Source organism: Notamacropus eugenii, chromosome 3, assembly GCF_028372415.1.
Source record: "Notamacropus eugenii isolate mMacEug1 chromosome 3, mMacEug1.pri_v2, whole genome shotgun sequence".
NCBI classification, from domain to species: Eukaryota; Metazoa; Chordata; class Mammalia; order Diprotodontia; family Macropodidae; genus Notamacropus; species Notamacropus eugenii.
Genome location: NC_092874.1, coordinates 63,471,705 through 63,499,177, shown reverse-complemented (window position 1 = coordinate 63,499,177; position 27,473 = coordinate 63,471,705). Strand labels below are relative to the sequence as shown.

Here is a 27,473-nt window from a genome sequence, read left to right as displayed (position 1 = left end):
GCTGGGTTCAAAACCAGGTTCTTCTGCTTATTATTTCTGATGTTTTATTTCCCTTCTCTGGGCCTCATTTTCTTTATAAAGTGAAGGAGCTGGACTAGATTGCATTAGTCTAGGTTGTTGTTGGGCATATATTTGAAAGAAGGGTGTGTGTGTGTGTGTGTGTGTATGTGTGTGTGTGTATTTTAAAGTTTAAAGAAAGTCCTTATCTCCACCACTTATCTTGCTGTTTGAACTTCTCTGCTTTTTCATTCATTCAAAAGCAACAGAAATATCAGTTAACATTAAACTTGAACTGCTTGTGTCAGTGTTCAGTCTATACTCTTCTTGTGAATTCCATCTCTCTAAGTTCTAACTAGTTACTGATGCCTCAAGTTTCTTGACTTCGAGCCAACAGCTGAGGATGTCAGATGACACCTCATAAAATTCCGTGGCCAGGTCCATATGGATTATGAACAGCTTTCCTAGTAAGCAGAATTCTGAGTTGCTTGAAGCGTATTACTTGTTCTGAGCAATGGCTTTTGGCCAAAGATAAAGGATCCTAACATATAATTTGACTTTTTGAAACAGAAAAAAAAAAAAAATAACATTCAAGCCAATCCAAGTTGAATCAAACTCTCAATGAGCCAAGCAGTAATACTTGGCTGTACCTGAAGGAGCCTTCCCCATCCAGAGGAACTAGGCATAAAGGTGGTGCAGTGGATAGAGCACCGGGGCCTGAGTTCATTTCTCACCTCTGATATTTACTAGCAGCTGACTCTGGATATATCTCTTAACTGCTTTCTGCTTGAGTTTCCTCAACTATAAAATAGTGCTAATGAAAGCACCTACTTTACAAGGTGTTATTTCAAGCAATATTATAGTTATACCATGCTTACTTAGTACAGTGCCTGGTACTTAGTTGGCTCTTAATAAATACTTATGCTCTTCCTCTTTTTCCTTCCCCTGATCCAACCTATAGGAAGTCATCTTTGACAGAAGTCACTAAAGGCTAAAGCAGGGTCACCCTTAACAAAATGCCTTTTAATATTTGGCTGGTGACATCCAGAATGAATACTGTACTTCAATCCCCATACCTGATACAGATGGCAGGCTGTAGAAAACTAGCTTGTGCTCCCCTAGTACCTTGTATTAACAATGTCAGTCGTGTTCTGCTGGAAACAATGGAAAACAAAGACCACATTCTTCCAGGGGGAAGTTGACCCATGAAATACTTAAGCTGAAAAATGTCCTCACATTGGAGTGAGGAAAACTTGGATTCCAATCTTGCTTCAAACACTTTCTAGCTCTGAGATCCTGGAAAAGTCATGTATCTCAGCCTTAGTTTGCTCTTCTGTAAAATGGAGATAGTAGTAGTAATGATGATAAACATTCACATGACACCTTAATATTTACTAAATTTGACTTGATCCTAACAGTAAGTTTGTGAGTTAGAGTCTGTGAGTGCTATCTGTTACCCTTGTTTTTATAGATGAGTAAACAGGAGCTAAGTTAGGTATCTTACCCCCACAGCTTGAATGTTTTTGGGGCTCGGTTTGTACTCATATCTTTCTAGTTCCAGATTCAGCATTCTATCTATTCTTTCACCTCTCAGGAAGATCAATTGAAAATTATATGTAAAACATTTTGTAAACTTTAAAGTTGTACGTACACAATGGAGCTGTACTTTCATCCAGATGGAACTCCATTGTGGGGGAACTCTCTCTACCACAGTTGGTAGCAGCTGGCATTCATTTAACAGTTCAGTAATAAGGCATTCCACAAGATACATAGAGTTTCAGTGACTTGTCCAGGGTCACACAGCTACTAAATGTCAGCGGTGGAATTTGAACCAAGGGCTTTCTAGATTCAGTGGCCTCAAAGCCAAAGGGCCTCTAAGCACTTGACAACTTAGAGGGCCACATGTGGCCTCGAAGCTGCAGGTTCCCCACTCCCTGCTTAAGCTCAGCACTGTCTGCTGCACACAGCTGTCTCTATAATGCTCTTTGTAAATTCCAGCTGCTGGTATTACAGTTTAAAAAAAGCACAATAAGAGTTATTGCATTAGGGAATCTAGTTTTAATCATGAATTAATACAGCCTTATCAAGAATTATTTTAAGAAATCATATACCAGTTTTTTTGTTTTTAATGAAAAGTTCTAATTATTTCTCACCATTAAAAAAAAGCTATGAACACCACTTAAAATGTTACAAGATATTATTTGTGAATGATTCCTTTTGATTGTTGGTTTCATGTCAGATTTTTTGGCTCACTGAACATTTTAAAAAATATTGCTCATTTTCCATTTGATTTTGATGAGGTGTAGTGTAGTCTAATGAGGCAATATATTGCATTAAAAATCACAACTAACGTGATCACTTGAGCTTCTCAATACTGAGACTGACAAATATTTTGTCATGACATTTGTATCCACGTTGGAAATTAAAATACGACTTGAAATGGGAGTTGAAACATTTCCAATAACACATTTGTTTTTGTTAGTCATTAATTTAAAGATTGACTAAATGGTACTCATTCAACAAAAGAGTCCCTTTAAGTGTATTAATTTGGCCTTTGAATTTATAGTTGCTGAAGTGTAAAACATTTATTGCTTTTCACACAAATCTTACCCTGCTCTGCGTACAGAATAATTACCACTCCATTTGTCCATTCAGAAGAATAATTCAGATGATCCAGGATTTTTTTCCTTAGGTATTTTGAATTCATTCATTACAGGAAAAGGTGGTTACTTGAATATACGTATATATTTTTTATTAAAGGATGTTAACTATGCTGGATACTATGAAGTTGATGTTTTGCCTTGAAACCATTGAAAATAGATTTTTAAAACACTTTTAACCACTACTTTCTCCTACCTCTGTGACTGCTTCTTATTTGCTCTGCCTCCCCTACCTAATCCAAACCTCAAAGCCTTCCTAATTGCCATTCCATTTACAGCATAAGTTATATTGAAAGACCCACCATTTTAATGGTCTAGCTGCAGACTTCTGGGACATCTGGGAGTGGACTTCTATGAACTTTTCTTTCCTTGTGTGCTTTAACCAATCTTCATTATTATTTGAAATGAAATGAAATACCATAAAATTGCCCCCAAACAGGAACAGGGTCCCTAAATTACTGATTTTTAAAATGAGTTTAGAATATTTCAAATGGGTAACATATGGAAGCATTATCAACCACATTTGAAAAGAAATCTTATGCCTAGAATTACTCTTTCTCAACTTGCTAAAGACATCTAGGAAGAAGCAAGATATAGCGGTCCATGTGCGAGGCATTTTCTATAATGCTTTTCTCCAAAGAGCTTCAAGTACTTTCCCAACATTATCTCTTTAGTGTGTAGGACCTCCCTTCAAATAAAGAAACAGAGTGATGATAAAATGACCTGCTCAAGTCACAAATCACTGACAACTCCAGGAGGGCAGACTACATTTCAGATGCTCAATTCACTGGTCTATCCGTTAGAGCTTTTTCAGCCTTTATAATTGTTTGAAACATGGAGCACTCCCAAGGACATTTGCATCTAATTTGGACCTTTCTGTGTAATCTGGGTGGTCTCTCCTTTGACAATTTTTATAATTAAGATGTTAATTCTTATTATTATCATAATACGTCAGGTTGTTGTATGTCTCTTTAAATTCTGTTTCTCCTCAGCCATCTCTTAGACTTGCTCTCCCACCAGAATGTGGCGAGGGAACTAAGAGAATCAGGTTCAAAGTAAACGTGAAAAAGAATGTGAAGTTTTAGGGAATTTTGCTTAGTGACCCCTTAGAGGCTGTCTATTCCTTTATTTGAGTTGTGGTGTACACTATTGGAAGGAAGGCCTATAAAAGTTGAGATGCCCTTTGGAATGGCCTTACATCTGTGAGACAGGCTGATCAGGTTGGCACTTCTAATTCAATCCTGTAGTAAACCTGCACATTCACAATCTACTAGAAGGAACCTAACAGCCCCCTCTTCTAAGTTGCTTTTCCCCTGCATCCCTAAATCTAGTGAATCTTGAGGTTGAAAATATTTCAAGCATCTTTTTTGGCATATGCATTTTATCTCTTAATTAATAAGTCATTTTACCTTCTCAGCATTAATCCCCAAATTGTTTAGGACTGCACATTTTGTATAGTGTTTTGTACTTTACAACACAGTTAACATCAGCCCTGTGAAGCAGGTAGTATGTTATCCCCATTTTACAGATAAGAATCAATTCAATTCCAAAAGCACTTATTTGTAAGATATCTATTATATTCTAGGCCCTGTGGCAAGTACTGGGAATATTGATATAAAAAAAGAAAGGATAGCATAGGAGAATTCATATAAAGAGCAGTAGAGTCACAAAGGGAATAGGCATGTGTGGCCTCCTTTGCCCTTGGCTGAGCATAACAGCACACATTGTGGAGTTGCTTCCATGGGACAGACCATGCTAGCCCTCCTCTGGAAGGCCCCAGATCCTTCAGGGCTCATACTTAACAGAGTTTTGGACTTCCTGGAACCAGCGTGGCATCAGTAGGAGACTGCTTTTTCATCCACAAGACAAGATAGCGGGACCAGTGAAGCAAGAGTATTTTTCTAAAATAAACAAAGAAATTTTTACTTTTACCATTAGACAGTAGAGAACCAGTGAAGATTTTTTGAGTAGGGGATAATCCTCAGATCTCTTAGCTCTGTGGTAGCTGTGTGGAAGATAGATTGGAGTAGAGGGAATTGAGAGGCAAAGAGATTCAGTATGAGGTTAATGCAATCATCAAAAGGGCTAGACCTGAGGCAGAATGTGTAAGTAAAGAGATGAGAAGAAATGTAAGAGTATTGTGGAGCCATTATGAATAAAGCTTGTCAGCTAATTGGATATAGATAACAGATATAGGAGAAGAAAGAGCTATGGTTGACTCTTAAGATGACAAATGTGGGGGACTAAAAGAGTGGTGAAGTTTGGAAGCAAGTTGACTTTGGGAAAAGTGTCATGACATTTTTGGTCATACCAAGTTTAAAATATCTCAAAGACAAGGATGGGGAACCTGCCGCCTCAAGGCCTTGGGTGCAGCCTTTTGACTGAATCCAGGTTTTATAGAGCAAATCCTTTCATTAAGGTGATTTGTTCTGTGAAGGAAGGGCTACACTTGAGGATCTAGAAGGCCATATGTGGCCTCGAGGCTGCAGGTTTTCTACCCTTACTCTGAGATATTCAGGAGAAGATCTACTTTAGTGTGTGTCTGGAGGGCTCAATTGATGGATTTTGGAGTTGTTACATACTGATTGGATCCATGGGAACTAATGAAATTGTGGCACACCCTTACTTATTAGTAGGTAGGTGGATGATGATGATGATTGATGATGATGATCTAGAGCAAGGGAGTGGTTAGGCTATCCAGAGGATAACCAAGAGAGAAGAGTGTGACACAGAAGCCTTAGCATAGGTCAGTGTTCCCGGACAGGGAGTTATAGACCAGTGGTACTCAAGCAGAAAGGGGGCCATTAAATCATACATAAGGACCCTTGGGCCCCATATTGATTTAGAAAACCACATATTAATACTAGCTACATTATATTGTATTTTAATTTATTTTGTTCAGTATTTCTCAATTGCATTTTAGTCTGTCTCCCAGGCACTCAGCAGTGCTGTGGGTCTTGTGACTGACCTCTGTATTTTAGACAGTATCAAAAAAGTATGGATAATTCAAGTAGAATAAGGCCTGAGAATAGAATAAGCCTTTGGATTCAGCAGTTGTAAAGATCACTGAAGAAGGTAATTTCAGTCAGCTCGTAAACTTTGGTGTCGGATTTTTAATGTCTGAGAAGTGAGTAGGAGCTGAGAGGAGTTTCAGTGAGGTTCTTCGCCTTTGCTCACAATCACATAGCCGGTAGCATTACCATAGTGCTTTAAGGTTTGTAGAGTGCTTTACAATTATTATCTTACTTGGTCCTAACAACAACACTGGGAGGGAGCTGTTATTATTACCTCCATTTTACAGATGAGGAAACTGAGGTAAACAGATTAAGTGACTTGCCCTGGGTGACACAACAACTCAGTCAGAGGGCAGACTTGAACTTGGGTCTTCCTGACACCACTGCTGTATCCACTGCACCACCTAGCTAGCAAGGAATCGGAATACAGGTCTTCTGGACCCTGTTTGATGTCCTTTCCACAGTGCTAGGCTGCCCTTCTCAAACAGTATCCATGCAGATATTCCTGGAGAAAACTAGTTATTTCACAGTAAGGGCCTGGAGAAAGGGAGAAAATGTTATATATGCTTAAGATTTAGCTCATGAGGTAAAGATCTTTGATGAATCTGGAAATAGAATTGTAAAAGATGTAGAAGGAAGGCTGATGAGTCATATTTGAATAAAAAAGCAGTAGTAGAAACTTAAAGGAAATTGGTTTGGCATTAGTCATTCCAAATGGTACAAAGTCTTTCATTTTTGATTCCCATGAGAGTTGGATTAAAATCATATATGAAAACATTCATTTAGGAACCACATCTCACCATCCATGGTGGTGAGGTTTTGGCCCATTCTCCCCACTCCCCTTCTAGGCCTGCCTTCATGCAGGGTCCCCCCTTTGGTTCATCATTCTGCAGCTCACCCCTTGTATTTGTTTGTTGTCAAGTTACTTGTTTTAAGCAAGGTCAGGTTGAATGGCCAGATGGCCATGGCTGGGGCCATTGTTTAAAAGATAACTAAGAATCAGCCCTCCTCAGTCTGTTTCTTGTGATGATGAGAAGGTCTGAATGGGGCCCTCAACGCATTGCTCTTCCCTGGCTTCTTGTGTCTGACCCCAAATGCAGCCATACCTGCTGTGACAAAAACAGCTTCTGGCCATGCCCGCACAGAGGGATCAGACGAAGGCCTTGCTTTCTGTGCCCAGCCCCCACATCCTGCAGCCTCCCATCCTGCCCACTTTGTGTTCCATCTCAATATGTCATAATTTGTAGTAAATTGTCTTTATTGTAATCAGATTAAATGTCTCAGTGTCTACGTGTGAGGCTTTTTTTCTTTCTTACATTCTGACAGAATGAAAATTAATGGCTAATTATACATTAGCCTGGTAATACAGTGTTTAGGGTGAATATATCTGAATTAAATAAGTGTCATTAATAATGCCTTGCAATTTATGAGTGTATTCATTGCTTGGCTTAAAATCATATAAATTAGTGAGGTTTATTTAAAAATGTCACAGTGCAAAATGGCTTGGTGAGGACCCCTCTGTGCGCTTTCATTTCTGAGCCCGTTACCAGCTGGGTCTCACTTATTTATTCCTTGTCCAGTAGTCATTTATTGTTCCCATTTTTTCCCTCAGCTTAATTGCAACCTCTGTTTTCTAGCCAGTGTGAGCTCAGTCTTAAATCTGCAGGAGTAATATGAGTTGCAATCAGCAAATCGTACCCACAAAAAACAAACATATGTTTTACAGAGTTGGAGGTAACTTGATTGTAACGTAAATTTGAAGATTAAAACTACAGCTTTGGAACAAACATATCAACTGTGAGTTGGCCTTAACTTTTTATTTAAAAAAAAAATCAAAATCAGGCTGTCGTCACAAGTTTGATTGGAAGGAGGCCTAATCATATGTTTACAGACTTCAAATTCTGAACTATTTGTTTTAATAAATACTTCTACTAGAGACTATATGTAATGTTCTCCAAGGACACTGATTGTGAATTTCTTGGATTTATGACAAGTTTGGGGCTTGTTCTTGGGATCATGGATTTAGAACTAACAGAAACCTGAGAGGTCTCCAAGGCCATCCCTATTCCTTTATTAATGATGAAACTGAGGCCTAAAGAGGATAACTGATTTAGTGAAACAATGATTTAGTGGTAGTAAGTTCCAGAGCCCAGATCTGAAACCAGGTCAACTGAATACAAATCCCATGTTCTTTCCCTTGTATCATGACCTCTTTGGACCAGTTTTAATTAGAAGGCAGTAGAGAAGAAAGCATTTTTCAACAAAGTAGGCCTCCCTAATTTTAATGTTTTAAATTAAACTTAGTTGTATCTATCAATCTGTTGGTGGTAGCTCTAGTGATATCCCCATATAGTATTGATCTTATTTACCTCATTTTAGAATGGTGTTATTAATACATCATAATTAAACCCACCATTACAGAACTCAGCTATAATGTCAGCTGTTACTAGGAATTTTTGCACCTGGGGAAGCAACACAAAAAGCTAGCTTAGATGAGAGAGAAGGTGTACGTTGTCACAAGGTGGTAAGATCTTTGGGCATTGGTGGCAAGTTCCTGGACAGGCAGCTGAAGGGAGAATGAGGACAGAGCAACATGGGTAAGGAGCTTGTTGTAGTGTCCCAGAGCACTGCATGTCCTGTTATCAGTGTCCTTTAAATTTTGTGCTCTGGATCAAAGCTCCAGTTCCCAACCCTAGTTATGCTTTTGTATAATATCATTTGGCCTTTCACCTGAGATATAAATCAGATAGATTAGCTATGGATATCATTGTCTCCTTTAAAGTTGTCTTGTTAGTGGATTATACCTTTGTTTCTTTTAATTCATTTCATACTATGTGAAAATGAATTCTTGCATAGCTTCTGCCTTTTGTAATACAGTGAACATTACATGAAGTTGTTAAGAAATATATATATATATATAGCTAGATCAATCAGATTAATCCCAATTCCATAATAATAGTAAATGATAAAAATACTTTCAGTGAATCTACAGATGAACTTATATATTACAAAAGTAATTTTATCTACCTATAAAGCAAGATAAAAGACTTAACAGCAGTATAATGCTTGTACTCAGATTGTTTCCTACTAAAGTGCTGAGGTTTAGGGATACAAATACAAAAAAGAAGACAATCCCTGCTCTCAAGGTGTTTATCTTCTCTTAAGGGAAGACCACACAGAAAGTGGAGCTGTAAAGAGGAGGAAAGCAGAAAATGGTGGACAGGGAAATGGTGTGGAAGCCTGACTCCAGCCAAGGAGTCTGCCTGTCGTCCGCCTCCAGCCGATGTCCCACCCATCATAGACTCAGAGTGGTCCTGGATTCTAAAGGGTGGGGATGAGAAGAGATGCCAGAGGGCACACAGCATAGTTGACAAGTGGAGTCGTTCTCCTAATTCAGAATGTCGTGTTCTTTTTACTGTCTACTCCAAAAATGTAATCCGTGGGAAAGGACAAACATATGTTTTAGTTTTTTTCCTCTTTTCTCTTTGTTTCTTAAAAAAATTGAATGAAAAAGAGCAAAGGAAAACTGATGCACACCCCTCATACTTCTTTGAAACCCATTCACCTTCAAGAGAGCATTCTAGTGGAGATTTCCTAACACATTGGGTGGACCCCAGCGGATACTTTATGGGATGACATGAATGAGAGTTGTACAGAAGGGACAGGCTAGATGGATTGCTATCTGAATCATTGGAAGGAGTACTCACTCACTGAGGTCACAGATCCCAAAGTATCAAAATGCCAAAGTTAATTCTGTTTTATCTAGTGATGATAATAATAATATATTAAGTATTTGTTGTTGTTGAATCGTTTCAGTTGTATCCGACTTTTCATGACCTCGTTTAGGGTTTTCTTGGCAGAGATACTGGAGTGGTTTGCCATTTCCTTTTCCAGCTCATTTTATAGATGAGGAAACTGAGGCAAACAGGGTTAAGTCACTTGCCCAAGGCCAGGCAGCTAGTAAGTGTCTGAGGCCTAGTTTGAACTCAGGAAGATGAGTTTTCCTAATTCTAAACCCAGTGCTCTATATACTATACCACCTAGCTGCCCCTGTGATAAGCATGTTTATTAATTATAATAAATTTGTTAGTTTTTTTATACTAGTATAATATAGTTGCACTAAACTTATAATTTATAAAAATATGTGTTATAATACTATCTGATGATGATCGCTAACATTTACATAGTGCCTACTATTTGCCAGGCACTGTGCCAAGCACTGTACAAATATTATTTTGTTTGATCCTCGCAACAACTTTGGGAGGTAGGTACTATTATTATCATCCCCATTTTGCAGTTGAGGAAACTGAAGCAGATTGGAGGTTAAGTGACTTGCCCAGGGGTCACACAAAACTAGTCTGAAACTGGATTTGAACTTAGGTCTTTACATTGACTCCAGGCCTAGTGCTACCTAGCTCTGTGCACATCTGTCTGTCCATCTGTCTCTCTGTCTGTCTGTCTATCTATCTTATACCTTTATTTCTAGCTAATTGTAGTTTCTACTTATTTTCATAATACTTTGATGTTTACAAAGCTCTTTCCCGTAAACATGCCTATGAGGTAACTAGTAACGTTATTCCTATTTTAGAGATTAGTAGGGAATGAGTTAAGTGATTTTCCCATGGACACAACTAGTAGGTACGAAAGTCAAGATCTGAATCCAGTTCTCCCCTAACTCCAAGACTTCTTACCTTTATTCCATCAGAGTGTTTGTCAGTTCTTAGTCTGTTTTTTAGTTATAGACTTTTATTTCTTACACACTTAGCAAAGCTTGGACTACATTTTTTCAGAAACAATTAAGTGCATTGTCAGTTTTTTGGGTTTTTTTGTCCAGCTTGGTATGTTTGAGTTTTGACAACAAAGCTTCTTTATTTTCCGTCCTTTTTTGGGTACCAGCTACATCACTGTCAACGCTGATGTAAGGATTGTACTTACCCCAGTGAAACAAACAGAAGGTCTTGCTTTGCACTGTAGTGACTGACACCATATTCTTGAGAAAAGAGAGGGAGCCTTCATGGAATGTTCTGATAAGTAAGCAGCCTTTCAGTATCTCATGGGGCAGTGGATGTCAGGGCTTCTGTCAGGTTCTATACGTGGTTTATTTTTTCTCTTTATTTGAGGTTGACATGAATATATCAATTCATATACCTTTTAGATTTTTTTTTTTTTACCATGGCAGGTTATTAAGTCATTGCTTTGGGAAGAATTAATCAATGTGGAGTTATAGTCTTTGTGTTTTATAAGTAATATATTTGCTTACTTTCTTCCTACTGTAATAAGGATTTTAACAGATTCCTAAGATACATTTACCATTTTTTATAGGTTACCAAGGTGTTTGCCTTCGTCAGTTATAGTCATTTTATATTCTATACACACACACACACACAGACATATGTGATAACTCCTCCTTTGTGGTCAAATTAAGATCTTACTCTTGCAGGGTTTAAAAATATACACAATGAACACAGATGGTCTCTGTGTATATTACTTACATACCACATAGAAAAATTACGTAGCTTTGCAATTGAAAGAGTTCTTAAAGATCATATAAGGTTATTAACTCTTTCATTTCATATGTGAGTAAAGGAGGCAGAGCGATAGGAAATTTTTTGCCCAAGGTCTGAAAGGTTAAATGTGGAAACTAGGTGGCAAAGTGAATAGATTGCTGGACTTGAAGTCGGGAAGACCTGATTTCAAATCTAGTCTCAGACGCTAGCTGTGTGACTGTGGGCAAGTCACTTAATCTCTGACTGCCTCAGTTTCTCAACTGTAAGATGGGGATAACAGAAGCATCCCCCACCTAGAGCTGATGTAAGAATCTAATGAGTTAATATTTGTAAAGCACTTAGCACAGTGCCTGGAACAATAGGTATTTTAATAAATGCATGCGTGCATGTGTGCGTGCATGCGTGTATGTGTGTGTGTGATTTTCTTTAAGTAACTGGCAGATCTGGGCTTCCCTAGATCCTCTAGTTCCAAATCCATCAGTCTTTCTGCTCTATCCTGATAACTGGTATACATTTTTCATGATATAAAGAAAAGCACATGTGCCTTAATGAAAAACATTGTAGGCAGGGGGTAAATGCTAACAGTCACAAGGGTAAAATGGGCCAGAAATAATCTGCCACCCTGTTTGGGAGTAGGATGTATTAATAGGTTGGGTCAGGTAGAAAGCCATACCATGAAATTAAAATTCTACCATAATAAATGAGGGACCTGAATACCTAACCTAAAAAGGCTTCTGCCGTGTCCTGAGGGTTATCAAGCCCCAGAGCTCTCTCAAAACCAAAAATGAACAGAGAAATGGGGAAGAGAAATTCAGAAACCTAAAGCTAAAATGTTTTTCTGTTAGCCACAATGAATAGTCAGTCAAAATTAATTTTAGAAGCACAAAGGAAATTCGTAGGAAATTTTTAGTTATTTTATAAAGATTTGATTTACGCATGACTTTTCAGGAGCATATCTGTGATGTAGCTTAAGGTGTTCATGTAATTATCTCTTAGAAAAATAAATTCAGCAACCCATATGAAATACATGCCTGTGTCTTAGAAGAGTCTGATTTACATAGAAGAAGGTTTAATAACAGTAATTAAGAAGGTTCTTACAGGGTTGACTACATCGTGAAGATTAATCACTTAGCAAATCATCCTGAAAGGGCTCCTTCATTGAACCTTACAGGGAGTGAGATGATTTCTGAAAAATTCACTCACATTTATGGAGACAGCTCGGTGGTTCAAGAGATAGAACGCCAGTCCTAGAGTCAGGAAGACCTGAGTTCAAATATGGCCTCAGATACTCATTCGCTATGTGACTGTGGGCAAGTCACATAACCTCTGTTTGCCTTAATCCACTGAAGAAGAAAATGGTAAAACCACTCTATTGTTTTTGCCAAAAAAAAGCCCATATGGGGTTATGATGGATGTTGGACACAACTGAACCACTGAGCATTAGCAGTAGCATTAATGAGAAGTCATTTAATGAGTTTCAAGTTGTTGTTGTTGAATCATTATCAGTTGTGTCCAACTCTTTGTGACCCCATTTGGGGTTGGCAAAGATAGTGGAGTGGTTTGCCATTTCCTTCTCCAGCTTATTTTACAGATAAGGAAACTGAGGCAAATGGAGTGAAGTGACTTGCTCAGGGTAACATAACTAATAAGTATCTGAGGCCAGATTTGAACTCAGGAAGATGAGTCTTCTTAATTCCATGCCCAGTTGGGCTTAGGTCTGACCAGGTTACCATCCTGCTCAGTGAGTTCTAGTGGCTTCTTCTAATCTTTAGGATCAAATATAAACTATCCCATAGCCTTGCCCCTTCTTACCTTTCCAGTCATCTTACACTTTTGGCCTAGTGACCATTCCTTTACTATGACCTGGCATCTCCCTCTTCTATGCCTTTGAATCGGTAATCCCCTGTGCATTGAATATTTCCCCCTCCCATCCCCACCTTAGTTTCTCTGACGTTCTTCAGCATTTAGCTGGAGGCCCACTTTCTGCAGGAGAATTTTCTTGTTCCCCTAGTGATTTCCCCTCTCAGGTCATCTTCTGTTTACTTTGCCTATGGCTTGTATGTTCCTAACTATTTGCATGTTCTTTCCTTCATTCAGAGAGCAGGGACTGTTTTTGTTTCCTTTGTATCACCAGCATTTAGCATAGTGTCTGCCTGCCACATAGTCAATAATTAAGAAGTATTTGTTGACTAACTACCCTTTGTGGTTGGAAATGTTATTACAGACTACTCATATCCACCATGTGTCTCTCCATTGCCCATTTTCAACTTTTGGAGACTATGGTATTCTGTAACTTTCACTTATACAGTGTCAGTGAAAGAATATTTTTCTTAGAAAGATGGTGCTTTGTTTCAAAGGTAAGCTTGGAGTAGATAACAACACAGTTCAGTATGTAAAGCTAAACCAGCCTGTTCTCTGCCTGATCAGTTCTGGACTAAGGTTCATTGTCAACTATAGATGACAATGATAAAGGAACTGAAGAACTTATTTATATGTAATGATATATGTATGTATATATATACATATATATATAAAATGTTATTGATGTATAATATAATGCTTGATGCATATACATACACACACATCTATATGATCTAGAGGATCTCTGCATATAGAGGTAATCCTTTTCCTGTTTGAATTCTGAGCTGGACATCCTCCATGTTTATTAACTATTGTTTTTCCTTTGCAAAGAATCTTGTATGATTCTGACATTAGATCTATGCTTATTTACCCAAAGGGATTTAATATTCACTCATCCACCTGAAAATATCATATTGTATGTAATTATGTATGTATATTTGAATGTATTATCCAAACAACTCCATATCTCAATGTGGACAACAGACATCCTTCGTTCATTGGGTTTTTCCTCTGTGGGTAGTCAGGCCAAACTCTTCTGAGTGACTGATTCTTTTTTAGGATATGTGTTCTGATGTATTTTCCCGTATTATAGGGGGAAAGGCCTTAATGACACAAAGATGAACTTCTGAAAGTTTTTTGTTAGCTCTTTCACATCCTTGCAAAGATACTCAGATCCTTCAGTAGACATTGCTAATGTGAAATTGGCTTAATTTTTTAGTTATCTGTGTGTATTTTGTATTTGCCAGCGGTGTCTCTGTGAGTCAAGAAAAGTATTTACTTTGTATGTATTTGCTTATTCCATTTCTTGACCTTTTGAAGTCTTAACCTGGTATTGACTTCTTATCAAGTTAGGTGGTTCTGTAGAAACCAAGTGCAGACTGTTGTTGCTATCCTTTTTTGAAGAGGACCGATGACATCATAGGATGATGTCTTGACTGGAACATGTATTGGGTTTAAGTGAAGCAAAGTTGTACAGAGTTGTTAGCCTCACTCTGTCTTTCAGAGTCATCAAACTCCAGTAGCAAGACAAAAATCAAGACAATTAGTGATGGCCCGGGATGTAGTGGATGACCTTGGTGTCTTTGATATCTGACCAAGCTGTTAAGTTCTCCACAGTGCTTCTTTCACCTGCCTTCATGGTTGTTGGAATAAATTGTTCTCATCCTCTCATTCTGCTGAGAGAAGTCTTCACATACTTGGGGTAGACATCCCCCTAACTCACCAATGGATTTGAGGCCTGTCAGTTGCCCTCAACCTGGTTTAACCCATCTACCAAGAGTTTTTTCAGGGTGTGCTGCAGCTTCTTGAAGCCACAGGTGAGAGTTGGGTGACAGGTGGCTACTGAAGGTGGATGAGAAGCCCTGAAATAGGCTCAGCAAACCCTCACACCAGAGGTGCTAGTCCTCCCTGAACATCCCATATACCCCAGATGCAGATGAAATACTTTTGAATGATGGAGGTTTTCTTCCCCACTTACCACCTGCAAAACTTTATCAAGAATGAGTTTAATGTAATTGGAATGCTTGAGCTGGTTCCAGAGTAGAGACAGGATGGAAACTAGACTTGTGGTTTCATTGATGTGAGGAATACTTGGATGAAGGAACTCTCTCTACTAGTACAGATTGGCACCTTTCCTGAAACTTAGAGACATAAGAGCAGAGGTTCTGAACATTTTGGGGGAGTCATGGATCCATTTGGCAGCCTAGTAAAGCCTTTCCCAGAATAATACTTTTAAGTGTATAAAATACCTAGGAATTATAAAGGGAATCAATTGAAATATAGTTATCAAAATATTAAAAAAAAAACCCAAGGTAAGAATTCTTGTCTTAAAGACTTGCTTAGAAGTTAAGGAACTTGCCTAAGGTCATATAGCCATTTTGTATTAGAGACAGAACTTGAACTCAGGTCTTCCTAGCTCCAAGACCATCTGTCTTCACTCCTGAAGTGGAATGAGTGCTGAATGTGGAGTCACAGGACCTGGGTTACAGTCCTAACTGCCATTTCCAATCTGTGTGGCCTGGTGCAAGTCCTCTATGGGTCTCAGTTTCCTCAAATGTAAAATGATTCAATTGGACTAGATGATCTTTAAGATGACTTCCAGCTGTGAAGGCCTTCCAGATTCAAACCAGAGAATTGAATAAAAAGGAAGAATTAGAAAATAGGAAATGAAACCAAACTGGCCTGATTTATGGTGGTTCATATATTAAAGGCTTGAATATTTCCTCAGTCATGAACCTGAATATATCAGTGCTGATCCCTGTGCCATATGGTGGAAAGAGCTGGATTGGGGTTCAGAGAGATGGATCACAGTCTTACTTCTGTACCAACCAACTAACTCTCTCAGCTCAGGCATTTCATTTAAGTGTTCTGAACATCAGCTTCCTCATCTGTAAAATTAGGGAGATAGACAAGAACATCTTTTATATCCAGGAAGGAAGAAAGAAAAGAAAGGAGAAAGAAAAATGGAAAGGATGGAAGGAAAGGAAGAAAGGAAGGACTTTATGAAGTGCCTGCTGTGTACCAGACATTGTGCTAAGCTCATTGCCAATATTATCTCATTTGATTCTTACAACCACCCTGGGAGATAGGTGCTATTATTATCCCTATTTTACAGTTGAGCAAACTGAGGCAGACAGAGGTTAAATGACTTGCCCAGGGTCACATAGCTAGTGAGTGTCTGAGATCAGATTTGAATTCAGGTCTTCCTGACTACAGACCTAGTGCTCTCTCTTAGCTACCTGTTATTGACATATATAGATATGGATATGAATATATGTGGATACACATACACACATACGTGCCCTGTTTCCTCCACAAGATTTTAAACTCCCAGAAAGCAAGGATCATGGCCTTTGTAACCCCAGCATTTAGCACAATGCTTTGTATATAGCGTAAGCTCAGTGAATTCAGGAGCATAACTTTCGTTGTAAAAGAAACCAGCTCCCTCATTTTAAAGTTGAGGAATCTTAGACCCAAGTAAATTAAGTGACTTGCGTAGGGTCCCACAAGTAATTCAAACCAGTATTCAAACCCAGTGAAATTCACAGATTTATTCCTGAACCATATTTAAACCAATACCTTTTAAATCTTATCCCCTGGATACTTCACAGAGTCGTCACTAAATAGAAAAAAAATTATACTATGTTTTTACTATTTCAGCATAGGATGACAGAAAGAGTCCTGTATTTGAGGTCAAAGAACTTGTGTTCAAATCCCAGATCTACCAGTTTTTACCCAGGTGACCTTGGACCCTATTACTTAATGTCTGGATATTAGCTCTTCTGTAAAACAAAGGGGGTGGACTAGGTCACCACTTCCAGGTCTAAATCTTTAATCCTGTGGTCCTTGCTCATCCTCTGGTGGAGATGCTAATGAAAATAGAGGGGGGAATTAGCTGGGGGAAGGAAGCAGGGGACCACAGCAAAGCAGAATGGGTAGTCCCTGAATTACCAAGATTTAATTCCACTTTGAAATTGGGGAAGACATCATTAATCCCACAGAGCATAATTGTGATCGAAGATATGACTGTTAGGAGAGGCACCAGTAAGACTTTCCTGTCATAGGATGATAGATTTTGAGCTGGAAAGGGTAACACTGTCATTTTACAGGTGAGTAAACCTGTATTTACCCAAAGATGGTAAATGACTTGGCTAAGATTGTATGGGTTCTAAGTGATCAAACCAAGATCAGCTCCCAGGTCATCTGGCTCCACATGTAGAGCTTAGAGCTCTTGTCTATAGTCTGTGGCCACCCTAGGTATATGGTGTCTTTGTTTTGACACCTTTACTTCCCTTATTTTTATAAGTCCTCCTTTCCAGATCCCCAAACTACTTAAATAATTATCTCTGTAACAGTCTCTTTAATTATAAAGTATATTTTAATTATCTGGCCCCAGGATTTATGTTAACAATTAGTGAGTTCTAATTATGGTTCTTGCGTTGATTTTTTTTTTTAATGTAATCCTTCAAGCTTTTACAGTAAAATGTATCTGGAGCAGTGTCTATCTGTCTCACAAATTTGCTCTGAGAATTACCCTGTACTGGTATGGTACTTAAAAGAACAGTGAATGAATCAAAATAGTTATATAATTTTATATTATTGTTCCAGTTTTTATAAATAGCATCTTTGTGTATGTAAAATGCAAGGGAGACTCTGGAGATGCTGCATGCAGGCCAAACTTGTACAGTCTCCAGGTGATGCTGGATTAACTTCCTTCTTTGACTTGTGCTGTGATGTTATTTTGGCTTGGGAAGGAGCTGTTGGCACCAGTGAAAGGATCCTCAGAGTAATTTATGGCAGTGAAAAACCAGAGAGCTAATTGTATAGAAAGGTTTTATAAATCAGCAGTCTGTGCAGTGCAAGAATTAATTGGAGAGTTGGCGGTTGTAATTAAGATTGTTTGGGATTGATTTAAGGTTCTATACAGGCCATCTCCCATTACAATGAAACCCACAGCACTATTCTCATTCTTTTGTTATACTAGATTTTGGTTGTCCCAAATATTGCCTTGACTAGGTCACTGCTGAAGGCTTGGCAGTCTTTATGTTTACATATACATACCTTCCTAAAGCTTCTTTGTTAGACTTGTACTTCTTTCAAATGAGTTTGACCCTGCCTAATGTTTCAAGCAGCTATATCTTCAATACTCAGTGCTGAAATGCTTTATAATATGATTTTAAAGCTTATTGGGGCAAACAAACTCAAAATTTTTCTTAAATTCTTTACTTCTATCCTTTAAGGATTTGTGATTTCATTGGCATGACTCTTTTCGACACCAATTAATAAATGGCCTAATAAGTTGCTAGGGTCAAAAAAAAATTATCCCCTGGTGACTAACCTTCTGGTGATGAGACCTTCTGCACTTAACTCTTCTACAAGTAAGGTGTCCTCCTATTAAGCCTTCCTGGCCCCTTAGTAGTTAGTACTTTTTCTTCTCTATTTTACTTATTTATATGTGTGCATGTTTTTACCCCTCTTACAGCTTTTAAAGTTCTTCACCAAGTGGCTTCTTCCTTAATTTCCATTCTGCTTGTATACATTATTCCCCTCTATGTTCTCTGTAGTCCAATCCTAGTGACCTCTTGGTTGTTTCTCTCCCAATATGTTTTACTTTCTATCACCATACCTTTGTATTGGTCTTTTACCACCTTTGCCCCCAGGAATCCCTTGATTCCTTGGAGACTCTTTAAAAGTGACATCTATTTGGGGAAATTTTTCCTGGTGCCCTCAGCTTGTATTTGATTTGTACATGTCTTAAAGATGCCTATACTTGCCCATGTTGTCTCCCCTGTTAGAATGTAAGCTCCCTCAGGTTAGGGACTATTGCATTTTTGTGTTTGCATCTCCAGTGCTTAGCACAATATCTAACACAGAGTAGGCACTACCTAAGTGTTTGATGATTGATTGAGGTCAGGAACCAAGTAGTTCTGTTGACTTAGTGTCCCTCCTACCTATATACATATGTACCTTGTATACAAGGACCGTGTACCTTTTACATAATATATCCTTGTAGAATTAAATTGCAAGGGTCTATTGTATATTTTAGAGGAAAGCCCAAGTTTTCTTCCACCATCTCCTTTTGTTACTAAAGAAATCTTTCCTTTTCATTTTGTTTCAGGAGAGAGGGTTGGCATGAGGGTGAAGAGTAGCCTGTACCTTGTAGAAAGGGGAATGGTAAGGATATTCAGGGTGGAGAGAGCTAAAATATTGTGAATCAAACCAGTCAAATAGTGGGGCGTGGAAAGGAGGGAGGGAGGGGAAAAGTGGAATTCTAACTCCCTAGTGAGGAATGGAGCCCACTTAAGCAGGTAATTAGGGGCAATTAACAGAAAGAACTCTTCTGGTTTTGCAAATTCTGATTCTAGAGATTGAACTGAAGGTGCTTCTGACTCAAGCCAGGGTTCAAAGGGTAACTGAATCCCAGGGACTAGGCAGAATTTAGCCAGGGTGTTCTTAACAGTCCTCCAAACTGAGGAAGTCAAGCCTAGAGCATGTTGGGGAGAGTGAACACATTCCACAAATCCGAAAGGGATCCTGGGTGTCAGCCAAACAATTCTTGCACCTGAGACTGTGGCTTGTTTGTTTAAGAATGTTAATTCCTTGAAAGGAGAGGTTGTTTCATTTTTTGTTTTTGTATTGTCAGTGCCTAGCACAGTGCTCTGCCTGACATGTAATAGGAAGTTAATACTTTTTTGATTGATTGGTTAAATAGTGATAACATGCTAGACTTTCCTCCTCATTCTGCCAAAGGGACGATGCCAGGGGTAGCTATTGCAGGGTGATTTGCCATCTTTTTTTTTCCTTCCATTGTCATTTGCCACTACCAGACCTGTCACCATATCCTGGCACTGGTGAGAGAGGGAAGAATCAAGGATCTGGTTTGAGGAGTGTTAATGTATGGGGCCCAGGAAGCAGCTGTGGGTATGGATTGTGGCAGTGGGAAAGGAGACAAGGGAGGAAAACCAAACCCTGAGAATGGCAGCAGGAGGAGGAGGAAAATTCCTAAAGCCCCCTGGCCGGTGAGGGACATGCGTGAGGAGGAAATGGGAAAGGGCTTTCTAAGCAGGGATAACCACTGTGGAATGTTTATTTTGTCCCTTCTAGATCAATGAACTGAGCCATGTCCAAATCCCTGTAATGCTCATGCCAGACGATTTCAAAGCATATTCCAAGATAAAGGTGGACAATCACCTTTTTAACAAGTAAGTTCAATTACTACCTTTCTCTTGTCCTAATAGAGTGCCTGGGAGTTTAGTTTTTATGAAGTTTTAAAAACTCCATTATTTTTCAATGGGTAGGAGTAAAGTTTTGCTGATTAAGTTAATCTTGTGATAAACACAACCATCTGTTCTGTTCAAAAAAGTAACAGCAGGGCCTACTGGGTAGTATCCTTTCGCCATATGGCATATTGTTCTCTGTGAATATCTTACATGTTAAAAGTGAAATTCTCATTATAATGGGAATTTTTAAAAAAAATGTAAATTATTTGGATTTTGGAAGAAATATAAACTTACATTCTATAATGTGCATCCTTAAAAGGGATTCATTTTGGGCAAAAATCAAGAGGATTTATTTTGTTCTATGAATAAAAGATGACATGCATTTTTTGTAAAACTTAATAGGAGGCCATAGAAAGAGCTGAAAATTTTACTCCTGTCTGTTAATTTAAATGAAAGACTTTCTAAATAAAACCAATGTCTTGGGTGAAACAGGTGAGTCAGTCCTTATAATATAATTTGAAGGCAGGACTTTCAAGAATTAGAAGGGTGAAAGAAAATCTTAGTTCATTGTTTTGTTATCTGAATTGAATTTGGAAAGTAGTAAAAAAAAAAAAAATAAGTAGCATATTCAATATTTGAAGTTAGTGTGGGAGGATAGTCTTATTGTTTGTTTGGAGGGCTATAATTCAGTCCTACCACTTATGAATAACTGAAAATGGTCCAAGAATGTCCTTCACACCTTCCTTTCCTGCTGTCCTCTACTTTTCTTCTCCTGTGTGTGTTCTCTTCCCCTTTCCGTCCCCTTCACCTCTTCTTTCTCTCCTACTCATTGTCTCCAGTTTCTAACGCATGAACCCAAAAACTGTTGGATGGGTATGGTAGAGATAAGGAAGGTCTGCACTGTCAGGGTGGTGCAGGAAAACTATTACCGTTTGTCTCTAATTACGACATGTAAAATATGTGCTAAAACGACCCATCAGGAAATTTTAGTATGATTGGGAGAAGCAGTGGAAAGAGCATTGGATTTATAGTTAAGACCTAAATCAGAATGTCAACTCTGATACTTAGCACTTGTGTCTCCTTGGGTAAATTATCCAGCCTCTCAGAGCCTCAGTTTCTTTAACTACAAAATAAAGCTAATGATACTTCTAGTGTCCATCTCATAAAACTGATGGCACTATCAAGTGGGATGAATGTGTTTGTAATATGCCTTACAGACTGTAAAAAGCTATATAAGCATTAGCTGTTGTATGTGCCTTTGCTTCTCATTTTATGGTATTACAATTTCAGAGAAAATATGCCGAGTCATTTCAAATTTAAGGAATATTGCCCAATGGTTTTCCGCAACCTGAGAGAAAGGTTTGGGATTGATGATCAGGATTTTCAGGTGAGTGGTAACACTTTTAACATTTTTGGGGAATGGTTATTCTCAAGTCCCCTGGAGCCCTGAGGAGGAAGGAAAAGGTCCTATTTTAAAACATGTTTATGATTTAGCTCTGGTTCATACCCAGTTGTTAGTTATTAACTGTAGAGAAAGACCTAGCATATACCAGAGATCCAGACCCATTTGTTTAAATAATTGAGTTTGAAGGAGGTGAAGCTGCCACAACAGAAACACTGAGTTTTAGGTACCAGCCACCCCTGGAAATTGCTATCCAGCATGGTGATATCCAACTCAGATAGAAACCAAACTGTATGGATCCCTGTGGGCCACATGTTGTCTTAGAAATCCAGATTATTAACATCATCTGTGTTCTATTGTATTTTTTATGTATTTTCTGAAGTATTTACTTCCAAATTACATTTTAATCTGGTTCAGGCCACAATCAAGTAGGCCTTGGATTTGACAGCTCTGGTCCAGCACACTAGTTGAAGACTCTGTCACAAAACCAGGTTCTGCTGGTACCTCAGTGTTCTTATGTGTAAAATGGGTTAGATTGTCCGGCCTTCCAGGTCTGTCCCAGTTCTAGATGTGATCCTGTAATCCCCTGTTTATAAAATGGCAATAACAGAACCATCTCATTAGGTTCTTTTGATCAAATCAGTTTATAACCTATAAAGCTCCATATGAGAAGCCTTGTGGAATAGTGAGTAGGGAGCTGTCTTTAAAGTCAAGAAGTCTTGATTTCTAGTCCTGCTTGGTGACGAGTCATTTGAATTCTTGGTGCCCCAGATAACTTTAAAAGCTTTGGAGAGGGAATTTCTTCATTGTCACCCCCTTGTTGTCATTGTTCATTCTTGTCCTATTCTCCGGGACCCCATTTCAGGTTTTCTTGGAAGACATACTGGTGTGGTTTGCCATTTCCTTCTCCAGCTCATTTTACAAATGAGGAAATTGAGGCAAACATCAAACAGCTAGTAAGTGACTGATGCCAGATTTGAACTCAGGAAGATGGGTCTTCCTGACTCCAGGCCCACATAGCTGCCCCAAGCCCCTTTTCCCCTCCTCAAATCACTGTATACATGTGAACTTACTACTTTCATAAGAGAAAGTAGAAAGAGGGAGCATGGTAGAGTGCCATTCTTGGAGGCAGGAAGTCCTCAAGTTGTGCTGGTGACACACATACTGCTAATTAAACTTCCCATTAAGAGGCTTCATGATACATTGGAAGGAGCAACAGGTCAAGTCAAAAGACCCACATTCATACCCTACCTCTGCCATTTACCTTGTGTGACCTTGAGCAGCAGAGGGAACCTCTCTGGGCCTGTGCTTCTCATCTGTAAAATGAAGGCATGACCTAGAGGGCCTCTGAAGTTCTGAGTCTGAAAGCCATGACCCCCATGATCAGTGCGCCAGACCACTCTCAAGAACCGTAACCTGAAGACACATTACCCGATCAGATCAGAGGAGGGAATGTTCCTCCATCTGGGCATTAAATCAGAGGCCAGGACTCTGCCTCCTCTCCCTCTCCCCTCAGCAGAGGAAGGAACACAAAGACTTTAGTATTATTTAATTTCATTCATAAAGAAGTCATCTCTTCCTTTGAAATAACGCACTTGAAGAAATAGATGTAATCTAATCACATAGCATTAAAGAATCATGATGTAATGGAGCCAGGTCAATGTCTTAGATATTAAAAAGGTTTCCCTCAGGTGTCAGAAGGGAAGCCATTAGACCCATTCAGCTGCTCTCGCTTCAGCCTGGTGTCACTCTACTGTCCCTATGAAGAGTCCTAGAAATAACCAACACTTTGGCTGCCTTGCCAGCAGCTGGCTTATTTTTATTCAGGTGATATGGGGAATGGTCAATAGGTGAGCACTGACCCTGGAAGGGAGTTAGGTCAGTGACTGATTCCACAGCCCTGGTGTCTGGGACTTGCATCCAGTCCTGAGACTTTAAATAATAGAATAGTCCCTTCACCATTAGCAAACTGGAAATGCAAAAAGAAGATGTCCCAAATGGCATTGAAGAATGTTTGTTTCCAGGACATTGACAGATATTTAAATTTCCATTCTAATCTAATTTTGTGAGTAGATATTTTTGTAGCTACAAGGAATAATGTGAAGTTAATTATCGCTCTATACACAAGACCTTTGAGGGTTCTCTCAATTTTGTACGTGTCATACACACTGGCTTCACTGTAGAGATCAGTTAGGAAATGAGTGTTTTCTTTTTGGAGAGAGAGAAAAAAATGAAAGGAAATAAAAGAATAAACTGTCATGCTGCTTCTTGGACAAATGAACCTTACTTCCTTAATAAGCACAGTCACATTTAGATCTCTGCCTTAAGTGTCATCCGTAACTTGTTTGGTTATTTATTGTCCTTTTAGCTGCATATTTTCCTTTTATTGAGAACAGCCATTTAGAATTTGCAATGCTATTTTTTCTTTGCTGATTTGCTGTTTTCCCATTTGTCAAGCACTTACATTTCTCCCAGTGTTTCTAAGAAAGTGAAGATGCTTTACTTTGTTGATTGAGGTATTTGTTTGCTGGAGAGTCAGCAGTAAAAAGAGAAGACTCTTGGGCATGGGACTCTCTCCTTGGTCCTAGGTATATCACAATAAAATAGGTGCTCTTCCACCATGTGTAGCTGGATTTGTCATTAGAAGGCCTGAATCCTGATACCAGCTCTGTGATCTGTCTACTGCATCATCTTGGTTAAAGTGCGTTAACCTTCTGGAGTTATGGTTTCCTCATCTGTAAAATGTAAACAGTCACATTGGAAAGGACCTTCTTTCCCAGGGTAGTTATGAGTGAAAATGTCCTTTGCAAATTTTGGTGTTATATAAATGTGAGTTCTTATTACTCATTTATAGTACTGGGGTCCTGGGTGGAGAGTTTCTAAAAGGTGATCATGTTCTATCCCCAGGCTTGAGTGATGGTTGTTTTTTTCCTGATGAAGGGGCCTGGCATTGATTACCACTTTCTCATACTGCCAGCCAAATTCATAAAATTGCTTAAAAGCCAAGTACTTGGGATTACTGTGGAAGCCAAACACCAGACACATTGTCTGCAAGGAAAGTGGCTGGCTGAAGGCATAAAGTCCTTTAGATCTCATCAGGAGCTTTGCAACTTGAAGCAAAGTTCCTGGATTTCATTGATGTAGGCATTCCCTTCACCAACAGAGGTCCAAACCTCTCAGGTGCCTTTCTTAGTGGTCATTCTGACTTGGGTAGCCTCCCAGAGTTATGTCCTGGTGTCTGTCCTGGTAATAAGCCTCTGTGATTTTAGCTAAGCCAGGCCCTTGGTGATGGGCCATCCTGGCCCTTCACCCTTACTTGAAATCTTTCCAGTTAGGTAGAACCTGCCAGAGCTTTTGGGGGCCTGGGGTCACCGAATTGCCATGATGGAAAAGGAAGGAAAAGATTTTTCTAATATATCCCAAGTGGAAAAGTCTGTTTCATCTGAATTTCCTCTCTCTGGTCAATGAACAGGACTCATTAAATACCTTTATTTTGTGCCAGAGACTATGCTAGATGCTGAAATAATAAAATTAAAAGTAACCCATTCCCTGCCATGGAGCTTACTTTTGGGAGAACAGGGGTAAAGGAGGATGAGAAAATAATGTGTTCAGAGATGAATAAATACAGATATATGCAAAACAAATACATCTGTAATGATTGGGGTAACACTAACAATTGGGAAAAGAGGAAGGGCCTCTTGAGGGTGGAGATAACATGACCTAAGGCTTGAAGGAAAAAAGGACTTTCAAGAGATAGATGAGAGAGAGCATTCCACTAATGCAGGTGCAGCCTATACAAAGGTACAGAGGTGGGAGATTATTCCATTCTCTGATCTTCTATGGCCAGTGGACCCTTCTCGTTTATGCTTATTCACTCAGCTTCCTCCTTCCCTCCTTACTATCACATTCTCTGGCTTTGTGAATAGGACCAGGAATCATGCTTCCCCAGGGCTGGGTTAATTGCTAGCAGCCTAGCCACACTAGGAGGAGAATATGCCACCTACCAACATTATCCAGTGATGTTTCTGAAGCAGACCCCTTGAATGAAAAGCTGGTTTTCTTCTCCTTGCCTTAGTGTCAAACTTTATTCAAATTCTTTAGAAACTGACTCTTAAATCTCCCATAACTGTAAAAACAAAAGCAACCATGATAAACATAAGGTTTATACTTTACCTTCAGGCCAGCAAACACAGTTCATTAAGTACCTACTGTGTGCAGAGCATCATGTGGGCAGAGATTCAATGCTTAGAATCTTGTAGACAATTAACACAGACAGAAGTTACAAAAAAAGGACTCAGAGATGTCAAAGGAAGTCAGTCATGAAGCCTTTCTAAGCTCTTAAAAGGTGCCATTTATTATTAAGCACTGATATAAAAAAGGGCAAAACCAGCCCCTGACCATGCTGGCTACAAAATTAGGTAAGGCATTGTGGAGGAAGTAGGGCGTGAGTTGTGCGGCTTGGCTCTAGGGGACAGAGCGAGGTGCTGAGGGTATAAGTTGCCAAGAGACTTATTGGAAAGAAAGACTCCTCCACAATGAGAGCTTCCTAAAAGTGGAATAGACTGCCATGGGAGCTATTGGGTGTCCCTCTCTTTGGAGTTTTTCAAGGGTTCTTTTTGGCTTTGTTGTAGACGTCTTCTTGTCTAGATGTGGGTGGGAGACTGCCTCAGGTCTCTACCAGCTTTGATCCTGATTCATGGAAGGATGGGTAGTAACTTAACTAATTGAAAGAAGGGAGGGCCTTCCAGGGTTGGGGAATTGGAAGCAAAGGCATGGAGACAGGTAAGCACAAGATGTGTATAGGAGAAGGCAAGTAATTCAGTTTTGTGGTAGCACATGGAGAAGGCAGAGCTTCCAACTTCCAGGTTATGAAAGTGGAGGTAGCTACTTTGTTTTTTCCAGAAACTGAAAGAGAAGCAGTAGAAAGGGAGTAATCTCAGGAGAAGATAGTAGTGCTGGAAAAGTTGAACTGTGCCAGATTATTCTAGGATAAGAAGTTTGAACTTTACTCAGTAGGCACTGGGGAGCCATGAAAAGATTTAGGTGCAGGAAAACGACAAGACCAGATCTGCAGATCTTCAAGATAGTCTAGTTCTAGTGTTTTAGTTTGTTTTTGCTTGTTTGTTCATTTGTTTGTTTTTTTATAATGGGCATATAGGGAAGTTTTAAAAAGTGAACCAATGAAATCTTAACTTTTTCTGAACTGTGAGGTTAAATATAGTGACCATCAGGCACTCACTGGCATCTGATAGACTCACTTAGGCATTGGAAACGGCTGTCTTGTTGAAATAAGGAATTGTTGGCCAAGTTGCCCAGATATCCTATGCTTCATGGACTGGTACCATGATTTTCACTTAATGCCTCTAGCTTGAATGTGTATCATTTAATGTCTCCACAGATGTTTTGCTTCTGTACACTGATGGAGGGTAAAAGGAAGTGTGCACTCATGAGGATGTGGGCATGTTGGCTTTCTTTCTTCAAGTCTGCAAGAGAGCCAACATTGAGGTTTGGATTCCTTGCTCAAAAGAAAACTTTGATCAGAATTTTGAGCTTGAAATTTGCAAGGGGGGAGGGGAAAATTTCCACCCAAACCTTTGAAGTAAAGCATTCCTGAAACAATTGAAAAAGAAAGATTTGCAGGAAGTTGGAAAGAATGGCCTCTCTCTTATCCAAACACTTTAATTGCATGTGAGATGTTTTATGAAAATGGCCTCTATGGCTTAAAAAGGAGAAACAGAATAAGCAGAAAATGTCTTTGAACTCTGCACAGAAATCTATTTGCCTTTTTAAAGGAAATCAGCTTCTCCTCTGCT

General features: G+C 39.1%; 1 protein-coding gene across 1 annotated transcript in view; it reads left to right on the top strand.

The window, feature by feature from the left end:
* PIP4K2A (phosphatidylinositol-5-phosphate 4-kinase type 2 alpha) overlaps positions 1 to 27,473 on the top strand; it is a 205,659-nt gene that overhangs the window by 88,121 nt on the left and 90,065 nt on the right. Inside the window, exons 2-3 of the mRNA XM_072651701.1 lie at positions 20,143 to 20,240; positions 21,549 to 21,645. Coding sequence (XP_072507802.1) covers positions 20,143 to 20,240; positions 21,549 to 21,645 — 195 coding nt within the window. The remainder of the gene's footprint in view (positions 1 to 20,142; positions 20,241 to 21,548; positions 21,646 to 27,473) is intronic.